General features: G+C 40.1%; 1 protein-coding gene across 1 annotated transcript; it reads right to left on the reverse strand.

Moving 5' to 3' along the window:
- Nucleotides 1-1,895: 1,895 nt before the first annotated feature.
- poglut1 (protein O-glucosyltransferase 1) lies at nt 1,896-15,214 on the reverse strand. The gene is made up of 11 exons (XM_088912826.1): nt 15,091-15,214; nt 12,615-12,705; nt 11,799-11,942; nt 10,492-10,627; nt 9,887-10,008; nt 9,089-9,148; nt 8,405-8,504; nt 7,229-7,287; nt 5,788-5,955; nt 5,187-5,243; nt 1,896-4,113 (listed from the first exon to the last, which is right to left on the reverse strand). Exons 1-11 carry the CDS (start codon nt 15,164-15,166, stop codon nt 3,957-3,959), a joined length of 1,170 nt encoding a protein of 389 aa, XP_088768952.1. The 5' UTR covers nt 15,167-15,214; the 3' UTR covers nt 1,896-3,956.
- Between the last annotated feature and the right edge of the window lie 1,676 nt (nt 15,215-16,890).

The raw sequence follows: 16,890 nt of genomic DNA on the forward strand, positions 1-16,890 counted from the left end.
TGCGCAGACAAATTAAGGGAGTCAGACTTTTTGCCTGGAACAGAAAAGATTATGCGGTATTCCAAATCCCAAAAGGCAGTAGCTAGGTCATCTCAGAGTTGCTATATGCCCCAGGGGTCCTTTCTTTATACAAAAGGATCATGGGAGCCTGGAACTAACTTAGCCAGTATATTATCTTTATGGGATCCTTCCGGACAGTGATAAATGGAATTCTTAGGACATTAAGCTACCACCAACCAAACTAGCAAGACTGACCAAATGACCTCCTCTCGTTTGTAACATTTCATATGTTTTTGTGAATGAAGACATAAGTATGGCGTTTGAGGTCAAATGTCAGTTGTGCTTTGTAACAGGTACCAAACCAAATTGGGAAAAGAAGACCTTCATGAAGGACCTAAGTGACATTTCCTGAGTTTCATTGTCTCCTCTTTGTTAAACTTTAACATTAACAGGTAATGTTAAACAGGTAACCCATTGGTATAAAAAAGCAGTTACTACATTCTGCTACTATATTGATTGCTGAGCTGATCTATGTATGCCAGTGTCAGGAACTGATGTTGTACCATGCGCAGCAATACACAAATTTATACCCAGAGGCATTAAAATGCAATAAATGAGCATTAGCACCAATAGCATTCGTTGCTCTTTTAATGCGTCATTGTATACTGTACATCATGCACAATTCTCAACTGCACAAGGGTGTTGTCTATTCATAGGATAATGCCAAGACTGACACCTGCAGAATGAGAAGGAGGAGATGCAGGGAGTTTAGTACAGTATGTAAGGTTGGAAGATCGCCCACCTCATGTCTACAGGATTACAAGGCTGTAAAAATTGCTAACAGGTAGGCAGTCCTGTGATCAAGATGACGTGTGATGCTGGACTATGGCAGCAATGGTGATTAAACACCTTTCAGATGAGCCTGTCAAATGAAACCTTATCTCCCAGGTCTAGGATATTCATCCTCACAGTGCAACATACATCTCTTCAGACACTCGCTCAGCAGGCGAGCTGGTGCCGGATGATTTCGAATGCTAATATTAACCAGAGCCACTCTGGGCACTGATTTCTCAAAACCAGCACCTTGCAGCACCTTGCTGCTTTTGCAAAGCTGTGCTATAATTCATTTTCAAAGCAATTAAAGTCATGTATGACACATTAACACATTTCTGCTGCATGACACACAAGTTAGGCTCAGGCCACACCACATAATGAATTGAAGAATTTATGTGCAAAGAAATGAGAGATCCATGAGGGAACTGTGATCATTTTGCTTTGAGGTATATTTTGAGACTGTAAGTTTATAATATCTAGAAAGATGACTTAAAAGGAATGAGACCGAGTTTATGAGAAGAAAAATGTAATGGGATTGATATGAAATCTGTAAAGAATGATAAATAAATTTGAAGCACTGCAAATTTAGCTCCAACTGTAATTATTGTTCTTTAACAATAATTACATAAAATACAAATAAACAATAATTAATGATACAGAGTATATGATGCAGTGTATTTAGATTTCCAGAAGTTTTTCTTTAAGTTCCTCATTAAAAATTAACTCTTAAATTGCAAGTGCTCAGTTGATGCAATGACACTTGGAGACACACTAGTGTTTGGATTGAAAATTCGTTATTAAATAAAAAAAACAGAGGATATACATTAGTGTTAATACACAAAATGGGGTGACGTAATGGAGTACCACAGGAATCTGTACTAGGACCACTACGCTTCTTAATTTATATCAATGATCAATTATTTGTAGATGATACCACTTTAGGAGGTTTGGCAAACACTGTAAAACCTGCAAATTAAATTCCAAAAAGTTAAATAAAATTCAAGATTGGGCACACAACTGGAAAATAATGCTTAATGAAGACAAGTGTGGGATTTTACATCCAGTAAAGAAAAATATAAGTTTTTAATACAAAATTGGAAACACTGCGAAAGAAGAGGTAACTTATGAAAAAGTTACATACAGGTGTCTACTGAGACATTATTTACATCTTCTACACAATGTGAGAAAGGAATTAAAATGGTAAACAGTCTGCTAGAATACATAACATTAAATGACAGAATATACTGACAGTCAACCTTGCATATTTATTCAGAATAGACAGTGAAAGGGACCTGCCAACTGCATGGAGTTTGTATGTTTTCCCCATGTTTGCGTGGATTTCCCCTGGATGCTCTGGTTTCCTCCTACAGTCCTACAACAAACTGGTAGGTTAATTGTCTTGTAGGAAAATTGACCCGAGGTGTGAGTGTGTGTGTTTGTGTCTGTGTGTCTGCTCTATGATAGACAAACGTCCCATCCAAGGGGTACCCTGCCTTGGGCCAGTTGGTTGCCGGGATAGATGGCTAGATGGAAAACACATAAAAACTAAAATATTAAAAAAATTACTCCCTAGAAAACTGGAAACCCCTAAGAAACAGATGGGAAATATATGCACTTAAAGTACTTAAAACATGAATATGAAAATACTCATAAAACATGAATACTGAGATTCATCATTTTATTAATCAACCAAGTATCTCACTGTATGTAACAATATCTTGTCTTCTCTTAGCTATGTCACCAGACTAAAACACTACTTTAATCTTCAGTTAAAAAAAAAACTCAAGTCAGAAAAAAATATTAAAAATAATCAATTTAATCTTCTTTCAACTAGTGGTTAATGTTCTTAATTTCTTTGACAACATTTAATGAAAAGAGAAAAGAGTAAACCTCTTTAAGCACAAGAGGGGTTAAGTCAGGGCTGTTGTACTATTTTTATCTCTGGTAGTCTGTCGGCTTACAACATGGTTTTACACAATCATGGTAAAGTTTATCATGACAAATCTCCAGGAATCACAATTTCCACACTAGTGGTTCCGTTACACCCTTCTCAGATTTGGAATGTACTAACTTTTGCCAGTGTTCTCAGGGCCTGAAATTGTTCTTGTAGTATGTGGTTCTGGCTGGGCTGTTCGGCGTTTGATCAAAAACTCTTTACAGGAGCTTATGGGAGACGCCCTATCCTCATACGGAGCAATCGGCTCAGACCAAAAACAAAATGTAAAAATGGAATTAAAGAAACTTTGAGATTAAAGTGACATTCAAAGCTAAATTTGCAATCCCACCTAGCGGGGACAGTAGCACAACATATTTTTGTGTAGCTGGCTAACCAGCATATAAGATCAGTGACTTTGAATTCGATTTTGAATTCAGATTCAAGCTCATCTTACATAGCAGGAGAAAGAGTTTGGGGGTCTCAGTTGGGCTTCAAGTACTCACGTAAAGAATTAACACATTCTTGACTGAATGACGGCAGGCATTAAAAACACATTTAAAAAACAAATACTGCCATGAAATCATCAGGACCCTTGGAAGCTCATAGTACGCTGCACATAGTTTTTGGAAAAGGACACAGAGGCTTTCCAAAGGCTTTTTTTTCCCGGGCTCCTTTTGTGCTGATATTTATCTTCTACATATTGTCTTCAGTTCCACAGAACACCTCTCAGATAGGCCTCCTACAGCCATCTCCTTAACGTTGTTTTCAGAACTGGATACATCTTTTTCCCAAATGTTTACATTTGTGGAAGTTCTCCTTTCACCATTTTCTTTCAAAAGCTTTTTAAAAAGGTTTTATTGCTGCTAAATGAAAGCAGTAAAGGCTACGCACTACCCACACAAGCAGTGTCCAATTCCTTCTCTGTACTTGCACATCAAGAGCCTGCACGATGCACAAGGCCAAGTCACCACATAAGTGCTTTGTTGTAGTTTTAACGTTGTGGAGGCTGCTAATCTTAATTCGGCAGGGCTCTTTGAAAGGAGGAGATTCAATCTTGATGATTTGACTGGAGGTTCTTTTTTTGAAAGAATTTTTTTGTGTGTGTTGAAAGACGTTCGTCGAAGTGATCCCCTTACTGTCGGCTGCAGTGGTGGAAACGGTAATGTCAGAACAGAGCTCTTGTGGTTCAAAGCTCGGTTTTGTCGGGCTTGTGGGCGACAAGTTTGTAGCTGCTGTTCCTTTCTGGCTGATACTTAAGGAGATCAGCATATTCCGTGAGAAGCTTCTCCCAGTAACAGGTCACATCCTCCATGCGTAGGTTATCCAATACAAACAGCTGCCCTCTGTGAAAGAGAACAGAAAGTTAGAACGATCTTTTTTCACCTTTTACTTCACTCATTTTTATTCTTTTCTACTGCAATTCATTCACCTCGATTTCCCACTTCATATTTCTGTCTGCTACTCTACAAAATCTAAAATACTATTAATAAAATAAAAAAACTTTATAAAATAAAACAAAGCTATAAACACCCTGCTCCAGGCTGTAAACCCTCTCTATTGCATATAGATTGCAATCATTAAATACCAGAGCTCAAGCCTTAAAGAGCCCTGCTGCTACGACCAGCACCCCGATCTGTTACACCTGAAATAACACAGATGACGTTACTAACTGGAGCCATGATGCTGTCAGTCTTGGAACAGGTCAAACACAACTAACCATGCAGCAGTACTTCCTCATGGGTCCTGATACTCAATATGTTACCATAAAGCACTATAAATTGGTTTGTGACAGAGGAGCCTGTCACGAGGTACAGGTAGCACGGGAAATACTACTAATAATTCCATATACATTCACATACTTAAACACAGGTATGAGTGAGTATTGTGGTGGGAATGGAGAGCGCTCTCAAAATGGATGATATTCACTGTTTGTTTGGTGTCTGTACTTCCGGGGTGGGTCAGCCTATGGTGGCCTCAGAAGGCCAAACCTAACCCCAGTTCTCAAGGCTTATTTAAGGAGATGGGGAAAACCACATGCATTGAATTGGAGAAATGGTTTGTTCCAGAGGGGGAGGGGCTTACAAGCTATTTAATCTGGCTCCTCAGCCAAAGAGGGAGTTGGTTGTTGGTGGTTGGTATGTCAGGTAGTATGACTGAAAACAGAGGGAAAGCAATAAGGAGGATTTATCTTTATTTGAAGAATTAGTTTTGTTTCTTTTTGGGGTTTTGTTTCTGGTTTGGGGGACTGGGGGCACTATAAATAAACTGCACTTATTTTACGTGAGTGCTTTTGCGGCAGAGCCATTCTGTTATAAAACGGACCTACTTTGGCCTTCCTCAGGCCATTGTGTCACGTGGTTATAAAACAATACAGATGTCAAATGTTCATAGCAGTCCTGTACCTCGAAAAGCTTACCTCTTTGCTATTTCTTGTGCAATGGCATCATTTTCCTTTACAAACTGAAGTAATTCTCTGAAAAGGCAAAACAAGATTATTTTCATTCTATACTACGGAGAAAACAAGGGTTCTGTTGCACAGACCTCAAGATTTAACAAAATGAACACCTATTCACTCTGATGTTATCATTCAGAAAATAAAGAAGAGAATTGTGCCCCTGTCTTTGATTTAATTTTGACATAATGGTGTTTAATTAACAGAAATTCATAAGGGGGGTGAAATTCTAAGCTGAAATAAGATAATATATATAAAGGTTCCTAGCTGAGCACAGCAGTTTCAAGCCCCTCTCCCTCCATCCCAACCTCACTGTTGCAGCTGCCTCCCTGGTTAATTCCTCATAAGTGACAAAGTTGAGACACTAATCTTTGGCCAGGACTGTCATTTCCTCAGTCAGGCAAGTTAACACCGAAGTATTAAGTACTGTATGAAACCCCTATATATGTGTTGGCTCATTTAGTAGTTATAAGAATTTGACCAACCTACTGAACTGTTCTTCAGATGAGGCACACCTACATCATATTCTATACGAAAAGACTTGATGAACAAGGCTTGTATCTACCTGACATCAGACAGGTCCTGTTTCACAGGGATGTAGTGGACCCATGGTTTCAGCTGGGGGTAGAAGAACTCCAGCCATTCCTCACCCACATGAAAAACCAGCGAACCACACAGAAAGAGGTGCTTGAATCGGAAACTGGCCGCCACGCCTCGGAAATTGAAAAGGTACCTGACGTATAGACACACAAGAAGGACAAATACACACTTAAATGCATCCTGAATGGAAAGATTGCAGTAACTAGCAAAAACTGAAAAATTCAGAAGACAAAACATATAACACAAGGAATACATATTGTAAGGATGTAAGGATCTTTTTTCCTTAGAACTGCCAATTTCTTCTTTTTATTTACTCATCCACTTTCAAACTGCCATTGGTTTCTGTACATCTGGGAGCACAGAACTAACTTAAGCTTTACACAAGAAGAATGAGGGAGAACAAACAGGCCCAACTGACCCCACTAACTCATTGAGCCATTCATCTGTTCACATACGGCCTCACAGCATGATTAGTGCTACATGGAAAACACCCGGAAAGCAGCAGGGGTCGCCTTTTTGCTGAGAATGAAGACCGATTGTTGAGAATCGCCGATCAATCCTTGACCAACCCCAGGTGCTAATCTGCAAACTATGCACCAAAACAAACTGCTACGTGATTCCACTACACCAGTGATTCACAACCCCAGCCCTGTTAACTATAGTTTTTGCTCTTATTCAAATTCGTATTTAAGAATATATCAGTTATCTAGGTATAAGCTCTGCACTAATTATTGAGTTTCAGTACTGCAAACATGGGACCAATTGGACTAAAGCTAAAACAAAACACACTCATTGAGAGTGCCTGATGCACTGTCCTTACACACCTATCCCTACTCATCATCAGCTGAATCTATTGAGAGCTATTCAGGCAGGAATAAGGGAGAAAGTCTTAATTACCAAGTTGAAGGAAGATTGCTAAGTTATTTCTTTAGGTGTGCATTGGAAATACTGATGCACTGAAAACATGCTACGATCAGACATTTCTTCTCATATCAAGCTACTTGAAATGGATACTCTCATTACTGTTGGTACTTGTTATTGACACAACACGTTTTGAATGATTCTTATTTTATATTTTAAAAATATAAATATAATATTTATATTTGCATGACTAAAAAGGAAATCAAGTATAATCAAATCTGCATTACAGAAAAAAAGACTACTAAGAATTAGAGGATGTGCAAAATCTTCTAGACTGCCTTGTTTCCCAACTTGGTCCCGATACATGAGTTGCTTTTATGGGATGATCTCCAAGATGCGTAAATCCTGGGACAGCAAAAAAAGTGTTAAAAATGTTTTAAAATAAGAATTTGTTTTATTAACAAGTGATCCCTAAGGATCACCAAGACTTGAAAAGAATCGAAGACTGCAATTTCCTTTTGTCCCACTGAGGTTTATATACTTACTTGTATTTGCAATGGTCCACCAAAGGAATCTCCTTGGCTGGGGGCCTCCCAAGTGTGTCCTAAAGAAACAAATGGAAGAACAGTAACAGCACTGCTTCTCTCACGTGTGGGTAATGTTCAACAGTCATGTTCAGCGTGTTCAACAGTCTTAAATAATAGTCAGCTACATTGCAGCATCATTCCTCCACTGGATTTCTGGAGGAAGAACAGCTTGTGTGTCTACGATGGGAGAACATAAGGAAGGTTACAATCGAGAGGGGACCACTCTGCCCATCTTGCTCATGAAGTTTCTAGAAGCATAAACTGCTAAGAATCTATGCATTTTAGTCTTGAACGATTCCTAAATAGCAAAGTAGAATTTGCTAGAATTCTGGACCTGAGATGCTATCTGCATGGAGTTTACATTGTTACAGCTATAGGTGACTAGGAAGTGCCTCTAAGATAAAGTGTATAACACCTGACAGTCTAAACATTTCCCTCTTCAAAGCAGAGGGAATGTTTGCCGAGATGTAGGACTTCCAGAGTCTATGATCAAAGCACTCATAATATTTACCTTCATTTACCTTAGTTAATTAAGTTGGAGGTAAATGATTCAGTGTCAATCAACTGTCCAGAAACACATTATATAAGATCAGATCAGGAGGTAAGAAAGAGGAAAGGAGGAGAAAAAGAGCAGAAAGAAGGTCAGATCACGAGAGAGAGAGGAGAAGAGGGAATTTGAAGCTTGTGCCAGACGAGAGCCCCTACTTAATGCTCATCTGAACAAAACCCAATTGGAGTTAAGTATTTGAACCTTGCTTTTCTGTGTTTTTAGGAACTTTGATTTCCTGAATCCTGCTTAGGGGTGTTTTGTTAGAATAAGGAGATAGGCTCCCATTTACTTTGTAGCATCCAGGTTTGCAGAGAGAGAGATTTAACTGCATTCTGTTTAATTTAGATGGCTTCTGTGAAAACTGAATTTAGTATGAGTGTGTCTCATATTGCGATGTGGGCCCAGCTCACCCTATGACACTGAAGCCATTAGAAAATGGATGGATTTATGTCATAAACCAAGCTGCAAAGAAACTTCAGTTTTTACCCAGAAAATGTATTTAAAATAGCCAGAAACATTCTAGAGAGTGTCAAAGCCATGGCTCGGTTAGGAGAAGGCCATCACTCTTTGACAGGCTGATTTACCTTTTCAGACTTCCAGGCTTGGTTCTTAGTGTATTCTGCATTCACTAAGTCTGGAGCCTCACGTGACAACAAAATAAGAGGGTCCCTCTCTGGGCTGGTTCTATGAAGAGGAACATCAAACATTAAACATTGCCAACAATGAATCTACTGTAGGCGTTAGGAGTGTACCCATTCTGCTTCACTGATAATCCAGAGGTCTGTAATCACTTGCTTTGCTTTAACACCATTAATAATGATGCAAAAATCAGGCATGTAGCATTTAAGTAGGTCGCTGCGTCAGCATGCGTAGGCTGCAAAAGAACAAGTAAAGGTTTATGCCATTCTGAAAAGAAAAGAGATATAACTTTTCAGCTGTGGAGATGTCTTCAGGGGAGGTGTTTCACCCCTGAAGAAGGCTCCACAGCTGAAACGTTGTCTTTAACGCTTTTACGTTACTAAACTGGTACATATCCTTCAATTAAAGCACTTAAACCTCAAGTTACCAATGTACATCCTTGACTGAACTGCTATTTGCATCTGTATGGGGCTAGTATGCTTAAAATGCATGTCACTTGCTACCTCTAGTGACCAAGTAGATGAGCCCTTACAATAATGGAAAAGCCTTCGCTCCTAGATGCACAGCGGGCACCTTTTGTCTTACAAAAACAACAGCACGTGTCCAAAGCAGACACCTCAAAAACTGACCTTGAACCTCTGAAGAATCCTTGGGGCACCTTCTTCTTCCAAGGCCACTGGGCGGCCGACCTTTAACACAAGACCAAAGGTATCTTTAACAAAGACCAGCACTTCAGTATTGGATCATGCCTGTCATTCCCTGTTAACTACACAAAGCCTTTTCTTGACCTTCCTTCTAAATCCCTTCTAAATACCCCCTGGTATGTAAAACAGGTGTGGCACTCTTTCATGTTGAGCCAAAATATGATTTAAGACAGATGTAACTCGATTTTGTGTGATTCGACTAATGTAACCAAATACACTTTAGCTAATTGATCAAACTGCACTGATATTTTATTTGCACTTTAAGAAAAAAAAGATGGCTTATTCTCTCAGTCATCTGATACGCTCAACAATAGTCCAATGCACAAGACAAATAAGTATAAATGACATTTCAATTTGCACAAAGGTTGACCTGAAACTGAATCTGACTAAGAGGTTTCAGAAATGTGAAGCGCATTACATACAGTACAGTCCCAACAGTATAAGAATACGTGTCGTATAAAAAGCCTTGCATAGTTCTTAATACAATTCAAGACAGTCTTCAGTATTTTGTACATTACAGTACGTGGCTTGTAAAAAAATTATCTGTCAAATGTCAGGCAACACGACGTTTTCTGTGAATATGGAATGAATGGCATGAATATTCACCTGAATTTTTTAAACTGTACTCCCTGTAACTCACATTGAATAAAGTCGCTTACATATCAGCATCACTACTGCTTATAATAATTAATTGTTTTCCTTCACATTGGCACATAACTGTACCTTTTCAGCTCATCCCTCATTAGGTCCCAGCGTCCTAAACCAGTAGGATAGATGGGCCACACGGCAGGACCTCCTTCCCAGAATGTCCATGCTGGATACATGATATCTTGGTATTCAGCTGTCTGCCAACACAAAATGCAGAGTAAAACACTGGGTCTGGTTTTAAGCCAAAGCAGACAAAGATAAAATGAATCTACCAATAGTCAAATTACATCAGAAGATTTACCACGCTCATGAGCACAAACATAAAAGAAAGCATAATTTGCATTATTGCATTATTCAGGCTACTGTAAATAAGTACACTGAAATTAGGAGTTTACTGTTTCCTCTAGTTTTTGAGGACTGGGCATCCTATATAGACCAGCCACTGGGCTGTATTTTAAAAACTCAACATACAACAGCAAAATTATTAATCAATCCATAATCCTGTCAATATAGTTTCCTATTACAGAAACCTTCAAGTTCCTTGATTCTTCAGAGGAAAGGAGGCGGGTGACAGCACTCCTCAGCGGGAAGTCCTAACAAAGTGACAGCTCTCGCCGTTGTGTAATCACCACGTGATTCGGAACAGAGAGGGAAAGCCGTCTTTAATTTGCAGTCTTCACCTTGCTGAAAGAGAAGACCGGCTGGGCTGGCTCAGACCACCGGGGCACTTGTGGATAGTCCCTCACGTTGATCACCATCTCCATGTCCGGAAGCCTGTCTATCACCTCCAGGATGAAGTGCTCCACTCCACTGCACCTAGACAAGCAGGGCACAGGCAGTGCATCTTGGAGCTCAGTCAGAGCCTGACATTTCAGCAGCCGTATCACCCTGCAACTCACAACTGGCAACCCACTGAAGCTAAGCAGGTGTGGGCCTGGTCATCACCTGGATGAGAGACCTCCTGGGAAAAACTAAGGTTGCTGCTGGAAGGGGTGCTAGTGGGGCCAGCAGAGGGCGCTCACCCTGTGATCTATGTGGGTCCTAATGCCCCAGTATAGTGACAGGGACACTATACTGTAAAAAGGGTGCCGTCTTTCACCGAGAACCTGACTCTCTGTGGTCATTAAAAAGCCCAGGGCGTTTCTCGAAAAGAGTAGGGGTGTAACCCCGGCATCCTGGCCAAATTTCCCATTGGCCCTTACCAATCATGGCCTCCTAATAAACCCCATGTATGAATTGGTTTCATCACTCTGCTCTCCTCCCCACTGATAGCTGATGTGTGGTGAGCGTTCTGGCGCACTATGGCTGCCGTCACATCTGCACATTGGTGGTGGTGGAGGAGAGTCCTGTAAAGCACTTTGAGTGGAGTGTCCAGAAAAGCGCTATACAAGTGTAAGCAATTATTAATTATTATTATTTCAGAAGAGCGAAGCAGGTTCCCGAGAGGCTGAGCCCCTTTAGTCCATACAGCGCTTGGGCCACAGCAACCTGGATTCTCCGTTCTTAATCATTAGCACATTGTTAACCTCATTAGCTCACTGTTAACCTCAGCACATGACCTGGGTTATTAACTAAATAAGCAACGCTAGGATTAACTTGTATATGCTGGAATTCACTAATCTTCTGCAATGCACTATAATGCACAGTCATCAACTTCCAGACTAATGAAGGAAAAGTCAAAGATCTGATCAGATTGAGAAAAAGACTTTTTTATCAGTGAATTTGAGGTTCAGTTATGATACATGTGTCTTACATTTAGGATGAAGGCTCACCACTTCAGCTAATATCCATTTTTCAAGTTCTGATCAATCAGAATTACCTCAACACCTTAAGTTTGCTTCAGTAGATCCATAGCCAATTTCTATATTTCAGATTGGAAACACCTGGAAAAAGTATGAGGCCCAGACTGAGTCAAACCACCCGCATTCGCATGGTCTCCCTCCCTGTACGTGTGTGACGCACCACAGGCTGGACGCCATGAGCTCACCTTGCGGGGAACATGCAGCTCTGCTCTCGGTACAGTCTGCCGCCAATGACCTGATAGTGAGTCCCCACACCTCGCTGCACCGTTCCCGTGAGCAGGTCCTTAGAGATTCCCCCACGGAAAGGGCGGAGGTCGTTCTCCAAGACGCTTTTGGAAAGAACAACATGAATGCTGAAGACAGCTGAATGACATGAGAAGTGTGGTCCACATTTCTGCTTTCTTGTGTCATTAATTTCCTGTTATTTTATTTCTTATATCTGTGCATCCCCTTGCAGTTTGAACTGAGTCTCTGTCCTGATTTCTGCACTACATTCACACACTACAAATGTCTTGTATTACAAATACCCAAAACCTGTTGTTTTCCAACTAACTTTGAGAGATGCAACTATATTAGAATGGCTAACCACCTAAGACAATTTAAAGAAGATGAAAATCAACCACATGTTATGGTTTCAGATGATTTTAAATGACCTTTTGCCAACTAGAAAAAGACCATTTGCCAATTTCTAAATATAGAGAGTCTTACAGGAGTGGACAACACAGCTGCTTACTAAAGTTGTGGAACAGAACAAATCCCAAGATTATATAAGGAGGAAAAACTGTCCTAATAATAACAGCCATATAATTTGAGTCCAAGCATGCAAAGGTAACTAATATAAAATGAGGTCTGTAATTGTGTCAGCCCCAGGTCTCAGTGAACTGTTTCTCACCTTGGTAAACAAACTGTTGTTAAAACTGACATTGAAAACCTACAAAACAAAATGAGAACAGAAAACTACATATAATAACTGCAACACCCTGACATCGCTCACACTGTACCTGAGGTGGCAGCTACAGTTTTTCACACTGCATGGCTCGTAACGGCTTGTGGCTTTGGTGATTTTATCGAAGTACTTCTTCCACTTTTCACCTACAGAACAAGACAGACAGTTGGGATTAAGACATGAAATGTAATTCGCTGACTGGGGCAGAGCTACTCAGCCTGGGCTCCTCAAAAACAATGTAAACGGTACACAGAAACAAGGTGAACATTTCCACTTTTTCTTCTAGTACAGCAACTAATAGCAGCATTATTTAGGTCAGTAATCATTAGGTTACAGATAAGAAAAGTAGAAAGGTTACAAAGGTATGGAAGTTATTATCCCCAAATGGCCCATCTGGTAGTTAATTATAGAGGAATTAAGATATAAGAAGAGGCTGTTCTACCTTGCAAAACTAAAACTTCAGTTTGGTTCTTTAAAAAGGGGTGCTTCCTAACGATGATGTTATGCCATTCACCAGGAGGCAGTCAGCCCCTTCACTTGGAAACTGTTTGTTATCAGAAACAATGTCCTGAAACAGTTCACAAAGCAGGCCACTCATCACAGCTCATCACAGTTTGGACACAAACTGGATATACTCTACTCCCATGCCTTGATTTACAAATTTTTGCCATAGTTATAATGAAACATACCCAGTTGTCACAGTTACAAAGAGATTTTCAATACAACGCAGACACGCGTTTGTAAATTGAGTGATAGGAGTACGTCCTCCATATATATATATAAATATGTCCTCCAACTGTTTTCAGAGGTCAGGTAAGCTTCCTGCTGTACTTTGCTTAGCACCACAGGGTACAGCGACTGCTGTTCCTTGCTGGAGAAAACACACGTGCTCACCACGGACGTGAAGACAGGACAGAAGAACATCTGCCTCGTGTGTTTTCTACCTCTTTGTTTTTAGCTCAGTCTGTCAATTCGCACGGGCAATTGAAAGAGCTTTGTATCAAAACGACTCCTATCCGCCAGACTTCAGCTGAGCTGGGGCAGGAAAGAAACGTGGAAGGAAACACCAAGTGTCAGCAGGTATTAGCAGTCATTAGACATTGATTTCTGACGAGGTTCTGGTAATCATTCTTAGCGAGCTATGTACTGTACTTAGAATGGATTTACACTTGAGAACTTCAACAAGCAGGCAGACTGTGTCAGAGGCACATGACGTGCTCCATCTGAGAGAGGGATGTCATGGCCCCTTAGACAAGTCAGACAGGCCTGCCGTGCCAGACAGTGACAAAACTGTCTTCTGCAAACCACACTGGGGAGCAGGAGTTCTGGAGTTAGCTAAGATGTTTCCTGTACGTAGGGTCCCAGCCCACCTGGACACAAGCAGAGTTCTTCCACAGACTGAGTGTCCATTGCCCCCTACACACACCCTTCCCCTGACTGCCTTTCTATTCTCCTCTTATCTTCATATATATATATAGAGTCCTGGGTCATGTCATGTGGACCACAGCACTTACCCCACTCTTCCTGTAGAGTTAGCAGAGGAGAGGGGCTCAGATGTCTAAAGGTCAATGTCAATTTACCCGGCCATTTTAATACAAAACAGACCAGGGACAATTCTGGTAATGAATACAGCAGTACAAGTTCACACACATGTCCGTCTCTGGTCTGGCTAATGGTTAGCTCAGTGCTGTTAGGCTTTTTAAAGCCCAGTCCTATTGCCAGAGAACAGAAGGTACAGAACAAAGGTACAGAAGCAACAACTGCTAGCACTGCAGCTGATTGAGAGTATGGCCCATTATTCTTTACTTTAAACTCTGGCAGAGCTACTGTACCTGAACTCTCTTATAAACAGCTTAATTAGGAATACTAGTAAATCATGCTACTTATTTTGTTCACAGCATTTCAAAACATTTTCAGATACTTTAGTACATCTATCCATAAAGAAACAAATCACCAATGTGGACCAGTGGGTAGAACTCTAGACTCTGGAAGGTTGTGTATTCACTTCCCTAGTGATACACTTCTGCAAATAAATGACTAATTAGCCAGATCATGTACCACTATAAATTAAGGCTCTCCTTATGGCTAGAACACAAATAATCCTACAAATGAACCCAAGATCTGTCCTTTTAACTGTTGCAACAGGTTACTGCATACGGTGCGTTTAAGATGTACATTTTGTGAAGGGCTTATATATGCAAATAAGCCTCAATGTTATCATTTCTTTCAGAAGTCATCTTTACGCTACATGTTTTCACAAGAATGGCTAATTATTAACATTAACCCACTAACTCAATCGAAAGAAATGTTTTTAATGCAATCATCCCCTGAGTTGACCGTGTTAATGTTATTTTGCGTAAAACATGAAGATTCAAATCCACTTCGTCTGCTCTGAGGACGACCACACACACAATGAATGGAAAGCGGCTACTAAACTATGTGCGCAGCTCTACACATCCTGGATGCGACGACGGATTAGACGGTTCTATTTTTACTGCATTGTAACACAGAAGACCCAGAGATCCAGTTACCTGTCTCCGCTTCGCCGACACCAAATAAGTAAAACTGTAACAGACAAATAACCAACAACAGCCCTACTGTCTCCATGTTCCTTCGATATGCAAGTGTGTCTGCACCAAAACTCGGTCATCTCCTAGTAAGGTCTGGGAAGCCTTTTCTCCTCAAAATGTGTTACCGTATGTTCTCACAAATAAGAGCAGCTGCCGTTTTGGTGATGGTTAAGTGTCCTATATGCCTGGTAGTGATGTGGAATTCTCTTGTTTAACTACTCCAGCGACTCACAAATTTTATATGGAAGCTGGGTACGTCCTTATCTGCTGGAATATACAGAAACAAACTGAAGAGTACTTATCACATGACATTACAGCAAACATGAGGTGATTTTAAAATTTAAGTTTCTGTGTACATTTAATTTTATTATTTGGTCATATACATACTGTATAACTAAAAATAGGTGCATGTGCACCTTCTGTCTGTGTTGTGGATCAAGGTTTGTTAATACGCAAATGTAGGCAGTCAAATGTTTGTATGGCGTAATTACCAATGTCGTGTTTTGAATCACGTACTGTATTCGGATTGTAATAGAAGGGTTAGTTAAAAATCACCGGGAGGGTGTTATTGGAAACCCAGAGCTGTCGCAGTGTTAAAACACGACACATGAATTGCAGCTGCCCATTACCACAGAACCAGGAGGTCGCTGGGGTCGTGAGGTCTTGACCAGAACTGTGACGTCGGCCGGATTGAATACTCGCTCTGGTCTCGCCTCCCACAGCCCGTGGCCCCTCTCATTGACAGAACATCGATTTCTAGGGTCAGTCAGCATTCTTTCTTAACCTTGCTTGCACTGAATTGACCACTTCGAGAATGAAGTCTTTGGACTAATAGTAATTAGATGATTGATTTCTTATGAATGAAAACAAAACACGTAATAGTGATGGAATCAGTTATAATATTGGATTTACTATTTGAAGTCGTGATGGGCAGTTATTCCCAACAGCCTGTATCAAAATGGTCTATATATCAAACTAAGCAAGACTGCCTGCAACATTAGCCAGTCTGCCTAGTGCTTTTAATTATTTACCTATTGTAATTGCTCTTTCAAGTCTTCATATTTAAGTACTGTACATAACTTGAATCACAGAAACTAGGTGTAATCGGGACCTGGCTAGCCTGTTTATGTTTTTAGCTAAAAAATAAATTAAAATTGCAACAAAATTGATTTCAGTTAATTGATACCAATTAGTTATAACACGATCCCTAACACTAATAGCAAAGGAGTAACCTTACATGCACAGTGAAAACAGCTTTATAATCAGTGATTATTAAAGGTCAGCTTGGTTACTATTGATTTTAATTAAAACCCATTTGACAGTCTTATGTTAAAGGGAAAAGTACTTCTTTTTTGGTGTATTGGGTAATGGATCACTAATTTAAACATCTTTGTAACTGTACAAATATTCAATATCTAGAACTGTTTAAAAAGAAAAAAACAAACAGACTTCTAGTTATACTGAGCATTCTCTTCTTCATGTTCATGTTTAATTTGCTGTAATAAATTCCATATCTGCTCTGACATTACACTTTACAACAAAACTTGGGGCTTCTGTTCTATATACAGTATGCTATCAACAGCTACACTTCCAGTAAACTGCATCATGGGAGAATGTCCTGATGTAGAAATCATGTGATGTATTTGTTGCAGATTGCAGGACATTCTGAAAAATTCATGTTGCTGTACATCTTCAGCTGAAGACACCTTTGACTTTGGCACAGCCATCTGCGGATTGTCATTCTCACCTCCGGTAGATGTG

Source organism: Atractosteus spatula, chromosome 4, assembly GCF_055471065.1.
Source record: "Atractosteus spatula isolate fAtrSpa1 chromosome 4, fAtrSpa1.hap1, whole genome shotgun sequence".
NCBI classification, from domain to species: domain Eukaryota; kingdom Metazoa; phylum Chordata; class Actinopteri; order Semionotiformes; family Lepisosteidae; genus Atractosteus; species Atractosteus spatula.